The 9,445-nt window shown below is 45.3% G+C and overlaps 1 protein-coding gene across 4 annotated transcripts; it reads left to right on the forward strand.

Moving 5' to 3' along the window:
- Positions 1 to 825: 825 nt before the first annotated feature.
- On the forward strand, positions 826 to 5,564 carry Spry1 (sprouty RTK signaling antagonist 1). 4 transcript variants are annotated; one of them, XM_020185079.2, is made up of 3 exons: positions 826 to 966; positions 1,524 to 1,751; positions 3,350 to 5,564. In XM_020185079.2, the coding sequence occupies exon 3, from the start codon at positions 3,404 to 3,406 to the stop codon at positions 4,361 to 4,363; it is 960 nt and encodes a 319-aa protein (XP_020040668.1). In that variant the 5' UTR covers positions 826 to 966; positions 1,524 to 1,751; positions 3,350 to 3,403; the 3' UTR covers positions 4,364 to 5,564. The 4 variants fall into 4 exon arrangements, with proteins under 4 accessions (XP_020040668.1, XP_073897792.1, XP_073897794.1 ...); XM_074041691.1 differs by lacking the exon at positions 1,524 to 1,751 and having other exon boundaries at positions 830 to 966; XM_074041693.1 differs by lacking the exons at positions 826 to 966; positions 1,524 to 1,751 and adding an exon at positions 1,776 to 3,235.
- Positions 5,565 to 9,445: the final 3,881 nt, after the last annotated feature.

Here is a 9,445-nt window from a genome sequence, read left to right on the forward strand (position 1 = left end):
AGGCGTTCCTTGAACGTTGTTTCAACTCCTAGGAATTCCAAGGAGCAAACGGCAAAAACGTGCAAGACTGCATGTTACTCGGGTTCGCTGCTGACACGCCGACCGTACGCGGCCTGTCAATCACGGGGAGCGGCCACCGGCAGCACATGGCAGCGGGCTACGGGCGAGCTGGCCCTCTGCGGGGTGGCGGGGCGCTTCCTCTGCCGGAGCCTGGAGAGGAAGGAACTTCATGGGTCTCTGTCTCTGACCTGCAGCAGGCATCTGGCTGTGGAACCGCAGGGTCGGAGGACCTGGACTGAGCGCTGCCTGACTTGCTGGGACCGGAGTTCCCGGGGACGCTGCGTCCCTACTAACTCGGCGTGCGGAGCCGGGAAAGTGCCGCGGCCTTCGCGGGGGACAAGGACGACGCCCGCCCGCCTCTGACAACCACCCCAAACCTTCGCTCCCCTTTACCCAAAGAACCCCCTCCCCCACCTGCCTCCAGGGTCTCAGCCCCGAAGGCGCGTGCTCCGTGTCCTATCGAGGCCTGCGCGCCTTGGGGACCAGAACGGCGACGCCAGTTCGCGCCCGGTGGCGGGCGCCGCGGAGGCCCAGGCGCCCCTGACGCGGATTTTTCGGTCAGGAGGCCGCCGCCCCTTTGACTTCCCCGTGAGGAGCGGGCGGAACCCGAGACGTGCTCTCCTTCGTGCACAGCGTACCCAAGTAGCCCGTCACGCACTGTCCCCGCCGAGCCTCCGAAGGAACCTCTGCAAGATAGTGCCGGGAAGGGGCTGCGGGAGAAGAGCCCCCAGGTGGACGTTCCTGAGCCGCGCGCCGCGCCACAACTGCCGTGCGCAGCCGGAAGGGGGCCGCGGGGGACTCGCCGCAGCCCGGGCGATGCCTCGTCCTCCCCGCCACGGTTGATGCAGCGCCCGCACGCCGCCGCCCGCACCCAGACCCGGGTCTCCCGCCACTGCCTCAGCCTAGGTGAGTGTGCAGCGCGGCGCGGCGGGGCGGGCCGGGCGCGGGGCGGCAGGTGCGGGACCGGAGTGGGGGAGGTGCCCGGGGGCTCCCGCTTCGGAGTGCGGGGCAGGCGGGAGACCTTACGCGGCGGCGGAGGACGACGAGGCAGGGTCTCGGAGGACCAGACCTCGGGAGGCGCCGGACCCGGAGGCGCGGGGGGCGTCCCGGGCCGAGGAGCTTCCAGGCATGTGCCCCGGCGGGCCCTGTACGGAGGCGTCTGGCCGCAGGCGTGGACGCGAAGGCCGCGTGCGTGTGCGTGTGCGTGCGTGCTGGGAGGCAGCCCCCAGGGGGAGCTGGCGACCCCCGAACAGAAGTCGCGCGGCCGGCCTGCGCCCACTTGTCGTGGAGCACCGCGCACGGCGAGCGAGGGAGCGAGGGAGGAAGGCGGGGTGGGAGGGCGCTGCCACTTTAAAAGTGGGAAGTCCGCCCTGCTGAGGTAATGGCAGCCCGGCCTCCTCCCTCCCCCTGCCGGAGAAAACTTGTTTTCATTCATAACTTTTTCCTTTTCCTTCCTCCGTCAGCTATTTATTCGGCTCTGCTCCGCGCGGATCGCAGAGGGCGCCGCGCCACCGTGGTAACCTGCAGCGCGGCGGCGCCCGCGGCCCGGGCCCTCGCGGAGCGGGGCGTCGCTGCGGCGCGGGCGGGCTCGGGGGCTCGGCGCGCGCGGCCCCAGCCCCCCATGAGCTGCAGGGAGGCTCGGCGTGCCCCGCGCCACGCGGGCTGCGGACGCACGGCCCCGAGCGCCTGAGGTACGGCGCGGGCACGGGCGGGCGCGGGCGGACCTCGCGCTGTCACCAGCGACGCGGGGCTGGCTTCCGACCAGCGGCGGCCTATTTCCCTGGCTTTGGTGCTTTAGTCCGGCAATCCAGTGCTCCAGGAGCGTGAGCTTCTACCCCCGCCTTTCATGTGCGGGTTTAAGGGAGCTTGGTGGTGTGGCTTCCCGTCCTCGGGTTTTTCCCACAGCGTCCTTTCGGTGCAGTCGGTCCTGGTTAAGACTTTGGGGAGAATGGCGCACCGTGCGGGAGTTCTCCACCGTCCCCAGGGTCCCCGGGACTAAACCTGGCGGGCGGAGCGGCCCTTCTCCGCCAGTGCCGCACGGTGCGCGGGACTCCGAGGACTTGGCACATAGGCACGCTCTAGGGCGCGGGACTCAGGTACCAAGCCTCTGCCATATTCCTTACCACGGGTAGAATGGGCATTTCCTTCCTTTCAGTCTCTGAATTGGGTTTCATTTGTGCAGTTTGGAAGGAATTAGTGCGAAAAATATTCTACTTTACCATTAGTTGGAAATGAAAACGTTTTTTATGTGGGTAGTTTGTTTTATAAAGAACACATTATAAATTAGAAATAATTTACTGTTAGTATGGAAACAAATGTTTGTTTTTGCCAGGATACTAGTGTATTTATTTTATTACAAGAAGCACATTAATTCAGACTTGGCAATGCTTTTGAAAATGAAGATCTGTTATGCAAATACAGGGTTTTAAGTTAAAGGAAATACAGATAATTAAAATGTCCAGGGTTTCCCCTGGTGGCTTGAAAGATCTAAACTTGTGTACAAAAGTTAATCTTGTTATGTGAAGTGAGCCCCGATTGCCACTTTTTAAGAAATCATTGCATGATTTCAAGTATGAATTCATAATATTCACAAAATGGGACATTGAGATGTTTTTGTGTTTTAGTGCCTATAAAACACCAACATCTGTTGTATTCCTTGTACATTCATTTTCGCATCTGATACACGAGAACTAACTAGCTAGAATCCTGATTTCAGCTGAAAAATTACCTCTGATTCTGAGATTCCATTTTATTTTGAATATCTTGACTATTTTGGAAAATGCCTTAATTTTTTCATCACTAATCTAAAGCTTGTAACATCACACAAATAACAAGAGGCGAAAGCACCAAAGCCATTCGTGATTTCTAGAAAGTAGTAGACATTCTCCTTTGTGAAAATCTGCAGTGAGCTGGTAATGAACTTTCTGTAGATGAGAGCTAGTCCATTGCACTACAAAGGCATATTTCAGTTTAATTATTCGTTAGATTCATAAACAGGAAGACATTACTTCCTCTTGATTCTGCTTTTTAAAAGCTGGAATAACTTCTAGTTTCTATGGCATGGGGTCTTTTGCTTACATTTTTCTATGATGGGGTCCACAGGCTCTCTTGCACTTGGATGCTGGCCAGGACCCCAGCATCACTGTAATCCATTGATGAAGGAGATCATTACCAGGTGATTTAGGCAATTCGTGATTTGACAGGACTTCCCCCTCCAGCCCTCCCAAAAAAATGCTTCCTGTCATTTATTTTCTGTTGTTTAGTTTTCATTTTGGATGTCTTTTTTAAGATTTCAGATGCTCACCAGGTTTCCCCTGATTGCCAAAATTCAAGATCACTACACATGGATCCCCCAAATCAGCATGGCAGTGGCAGGTCATCAGTTGTGATCCAGCAGCCTTCTTTAGATGGCCGACAGAGATTAGACTATGAGAGAGAGATTCAGCCTACTGCTGTTTTGTCCTTAGACCAGATCAAGGCCATCAGAGGCAGCAATGAATACACAGAAGGGCCTTCAGTGGTGAAAAGACCTGCTCTTCGGACAGCACCAAGACAAGAAAAGCAGGAAAGGACTCATGAAATCATACCAGTTAATGTGAATAACAACTACGAGCACAGACCTACAAGCCATCTAGGGCATGGAGGACTCCCAAGCAATGTCAGGGGCCCCATTTTGAGCAGATCCACCAGCACTGGAAGTGCAGCCAGTTCTGGGAGCAACAGCAGTGCCTCTTCTGAGCAAGGTCTATTAGGAAGGTCACCACCAACCAGACTGGTCCCCAGTCATAGGTCTGACAGGGCAATCCGGACCCAGCCCAAGCAACTGATTGTGGATGACTTGAAGGGTTCCTTGAAGGGGGACCTGACCCAGCACAAGTTCATTTGTGAGCAGTGTGGGAAGTGCAAGTGTGGAGAGTGCACAGCTCCAAGGACCCTGCCCTCCTGTTTGGCCTGTAACCGGCAATGCCTTTGCTCTGCCGAGAGCATGGTGGAATATGGAACCTGCATGTGCTTAGTCAAGGGCATCTTCTACCACTGCTCCAATGACGACGAGGGGGATTCTTACTCGGATAATCCTTGCTCCTGTTCACAGTCACACTGCTGCTCCAGATACCTGTGTATGGGAGCCATGTCTCTGTTTCTACCCTGCTTACTCTGTTATCCTCCTGCTAAGGGGTGCCTGAAGCTGTGCAAGGGCTGTTATGACTGGATCCATCGGCCAGGGTGCAGATGCAAGAACTCCAATACTGTCTATTGTAAACTGGAGAGCTGCCCTTCCCGGGGTCAGGGTAAACCATCATGAGTTTTGGAGGTGGGTTGGGCCTCCTGAACTTCTAGCTTTCAAGGTGTGGCTGTTAAAAAAGATCTTATTAGATACTGACTTTCTTCTCTTTAGAGTTTTTCTTGTCTCCTGCCTTCTCTTCCCTGTTCACAAGGTTTGACTCATGGATCTTGCTGTCCTCTTAAGGATGGTCTTCAGGAGGAGTGAACTGTGAAACTGCACCTGGCTCCCACTTAGGACAAGAGCCACTACATCCACTCAAGGGGGATGGAGAGGCAGTGGGCTTTTGTGGAGCCTCTTGGTTCTGCAAGCCACTTTCCAAAGTTGTGGTTATGAACACATACACAGACTGCAGTAATTTAGAGCTTGTTTGATTGGGTACTGTACGAGCAGGAGAAATTGGTTTTTGAAAGAAGCAACTGTTTACTTGCTTAAATAAGCTATGTATGGAATTCTCCAATTAGAGTTGTCTTCCTAGCGTTGGACCCTTCTGTAGCATGGGAAGATGTATTTTTGTCATAACATAAAGTTTCCCTTTAACACCTGCCCTCTCCTCTTTGTCCCTCAGAGTTCTCTTCCCTCAGTTTTGGCATTGCCTTAGTCTAGAAATGCCAGGTGGGTTTTCCTCCTCTTTCTTTCTGTGTAATTTTAGATTTGATTTACAGTGTAAATCTTCACATTGGAGATACGTCCGTTGTAACTTGTTCTTTCTTATTCTGGCTTTCATATTTGCGAAAGACTCGACTGCTTTCCCTCCACACCTACACTCTTCACCAAATTTTTGTTGTTGCTGAGGTCACTTGGTTTCTGAAGTAGAAATTTATAGCTGATCAATCTGTAGGTGTCACAGAACTGTGCCGCCTGTCATGGTCTTGGCTCCTTAACGGTCCTTTTGGCTCCGTGCTTAGTTAACAGCTGAGTAATTCTAATCTCTCCTGTGTTTTCATTGCCTTAGCCACAAATTGTGGTGCTTTTTGTATATTTTATGTATAAATCACAAAGTTTAATTCTGACTATTTTTAAGACAAAAGTCTGTTAAACTTTTTTATTGTAAAGAATATTTATTATGCGAATCTATTATTTTATGATATTTATTGCAAAAGACTGTTGAAATGTACTCATGTCTGAATATAACAAAATACCAATACTTAACGGAAAATAAGGTGACAGGAAGAAAGTACATATGTTAACTATAATGCAGAAAATATATTAATTAACGAAACTGTCTCTTGATTTCTTCATTTATTAGCCTGTACTATTACAGCATTTTTGCTGTTTGCTTTGACTTTTCCCCATATCTGCCCATTTTACTTCTTTCCCTCAAGATAGGAAGTCTAGACATAGGTGATGTCAGATTACAAACTGCATGTTTACTGGAAGGCACATTAGTCAGTACTTGATAACCCAAATTCTGCTTCATCAAATGCCCAAATGAATTACTTTGTAAAGTGAATTTTTTTGTAATATCAACAGTCACTCCCTACTTAAGCTGTTTTGTAAGCAAAACATTTATATCTGTTTCTTAAAATAGGACAAATCTGTAAGATTTTAAAGAAGTGTTTATCTTAACTTTTTTGGGCTAGTCAGAAATTAGTCTTTATCAGCAAGACCTGAAGAATTTAGTTCTGTAGATATGGTAGGAGTCTCTGCAGTTGTCACTTTAATAAAGCATTTTAGAAATTAGATGCACCAAAGAAACAGTTCACATTTTCAAAAGAGATGTTTTTAAAAAATTCTGTTCCTACCTTTTCATTTCCTTTAATAAGTCTTTAATGTGGCCTGACCAAATTGTATTTCTTCATGTCCAGTAGAATTTAAAAATGTGAGTGAGCACTTGAAATTTATAGAAAAAGTAAAGTATTTTGGTAGCTTATTTTTTTAGTCTGGTAAAGCCTCTACATAGCTAGAGTCTTTGGACCTGGTAAGATGTTTCCTGTGAGAGTCCTCAGACTCTGTCTCACCAGCTCCCTGTGGATAGATGGCATCCTCAATAATTATCTGCATTGAGAATGAAATGTTGATGTAATTAAACCCAGGTCATCAAAACTCTTACCCAGCTTTTTGTTTTTGTTATTACTCCTGCATGGTTTGGCTACTAATTTAGGACTGTTTCTTTATAAATAGGCTTCAATTTTGTTTTAGACAGCCAAAGTGTAATTGGTAGACACTTATTTTAATGGAGCTTTTCCATCAAGCCACTTAAACCTGTAAGTTAGTTGACAATGTGACATTTGATGTGTCAAATATTTTCTCTGCTCATCGGGAGAACTTTTTAATGGATATTTGTGTTTAAAGGGTACCTCATAATCTATAATATATTTTAAAATACGATCTTGAATATTTTTGTCTTATGCCCAAGTCATATGATGTTATCACTAGTCTCTTAATATTTGCAGTATTTTGAGATTTGGCTCTTTAATGAAGTATATAAACATAGACTCTCTCAAAATACTGTGTGGTTTTTCTGTTATTATTCAGATACTTGGTATAATTAGGAGTTGGTATAAAGGAGTCTGTAGCTATAATAACCAGATGAAAAAGTAGTACTTTTTATTGAAGTTTATGACTTATGGGGATGAGGAATGTGGTAGAACTCTTAACTACTGACTATGCACAGAATTCATTCATATTATGGTGTTAGGTGTTGAGCTGCTGGTCTGCAGCTCTGGATATAGTCTGCACTTGGAAGTCACAAGAGTTTAAAAGTTTGTATTTCCAACAGCCTTGTCAGATGGCAAGGCATAAACACGTCCATTCGAAACTTCCTCCTTTGTGATGGTATAAACCTAGGGGAGCAATATTAGGGTGTGTTCTCATAAGTGCTTTGAGCCTCAGGCTTTAAAACCTAGTACTGATCATCATTTTGAAGTGTGAAGGCTTTGAAGAGCAGGAATATCTTACAGTGCCACTACGACTCATCTTATGCTGCTGGTTGTCAAATGGCAATCCCCGTGATGGACTAATGGTCTTTTTATTCCACACATTTGTTCCTTCTCCAACTTGGACCCCTAACAGAATGGATGCTTTTTGTTAGATGGGTCCTTTCCAGCATACTTCCTTACTGCCAGTTTTGTTTATTTCAGAGAAGTCTTCCTTATTTAGGTAACTTAATTGTGAGTAGGACCAATATGGGATTTCTGTAATTGAGTAGTTTCCCGTTAGCAGTTTATAAAATATAACCTAGTGGGAAAATGAAATGTGACTAAGTGGACATGTTTCTTTTTGTGATGGTTTAAGGTGAGTCTTTAAATATAGTCTGTTACAATTACCTTGTTTTAAAATCCAAACCATAGAATTCCCATTACTATTTAAAAAACAACAAGGAGCAACGACCAAAAAACAACAAATCAGTGGTCTTTAAAGTGAAAGGAAATGAGTTAAAAGCAAAGTATGTTTTCACCCTGCAATCGATATTCGACCAAATTTAATGTCCAGAGGATTGATTTTTGAAATGATCTCCTTTTCCTAAATCTTACCTTTTTTTAATAAAATTAAGTGATGTCTTACATGGTAGATTTTTACATATACCTTTAGTACAGAAAACACAGTCCCTTTTTGAGACATTGAAATGTTGAGTCAAACAAAAAAAGTGTATCTAGACAATTGTCATCTTAAGCCATCCAACCTCCCACCATACATTATTGCTGTTGGTTGTGAAACAGTCTTGCTATGTATCTCAGACTGGCCTCAACCTCCTGATCCTCTTGCCTCAGCCTCCCAAATGCTGGCATTACAGGTGTGCACCACTTCATCTGGCTTCATATTTTTTTAAATTTTAATTGCAAGAGAGATTGGTGTTTTTAAATATCTTGATAAGAAAATTGTAGATTCTTCTTTTGGCCAATTGACAGTTGGAGATCTATTTTTTCACTAATTCATTGATTAGATGAAATCAAAATACTCATGTACTTACCTGATTCTTCTTATATTCTCTCAGACTATTAGTAAGCCATTTTGCTAAACTTATTTTATATACAGTAGAATTTCAGAGTTAGAAATACAGCTCAGAGTATATCTTAATGTTTCTCAATGGTGTATGTAAACAAATAGATCACTAGTTAAGAACTGTAAAATTCAGAAATTTGTGTCACAACTCAGATCTGTGATAGAAGACCCTTCATGAGTGGGACCTGGCATTCTGTATTTTTTAAAAGCTTCTTAGGTGATTTTATTAGGCAGTTTTTGGAACTGATTGATGTAGCTGGATGTCTGCATTTGAGCATGCAGGAGTAGAGGTGTGGCTTGAGAAGGCAGCTGTTGTTGGTAGTTAAGGTAAAGCCAGGCCCTTCCATCTGGTACAGGGCTGCTTCTTCCCTAAGCAGCCAGCCCAGTGTCTTTGGCTAAGCAGTCACCTTTACCTTTCTATTCTTTTTCAGAAAGCATTTGCTTCATAATCAGTGGTTTTTACCATGAATTAGGAAGTGGAGTGGTTTGCTGCACACATTGTTTGCCTCTCCAACCCGGAATAAGTAGCAAATGACTTTATTGTCATGAATATTTTTCATATGTTAAAATTAACAACTTAGTTTGAAAGCAGAGCATCTGTGTTTCCTCTGTCCAGATTTCTGTGGTCATAATAGAATAGATACATTTAATCAATTTGTAAAAGGTAATAGTTTAATTGGGGTTTAGATTTAAGAACTTGTGTGAAGATAGTTCTTACAGTTTTTCTAGCTGCATTAGGATTACAGTGATTAAAAAGCTGCATTAATTGTTCTATTTTGCATTATTAAAAAGATTGATGTCTGTTAAGGTCATACTAGATATGGTTCTAATTCTAATTGCAAAAAACCATCAGAAAACTCAGAACTGTTTTGAACTGGGTATTTAGGTAAAATAAACTAGCAGCATTCACTAGTGATTTGAGAGCTTATTGTGATAAAATAATCAGAATCATATTTTTGTGTAGAAACTTAGAGGTCATCTAATCTAGTCTTTACTTTAGGGATGACAAGTACAGGTTCAGAGAGGTTATGTGCCTAAAGTCATGACCAAGTTGCCAAAATAAACTTGACAAAAAAAGGAAACTACTTGCATATTCCTGTGGCAAATGGCTGGAAGGAAGGAAAAGAGGTTGATTAGGGGAGTTGGGAGCTGAACAGA

The sequence above is a fragment of the Castor canadensis genome, chromosome 9 (genome assembly GCF_047511655.1).
Source record: "Castor canadensis chromosome 9, mCasCan1.hap1v2, whole genome shotgun sequence".
NCBI lineage: Eukaryota > Metazoa > Chordata > Mammalia > Rodentia > Castoridae > Castor > Castor canadensis.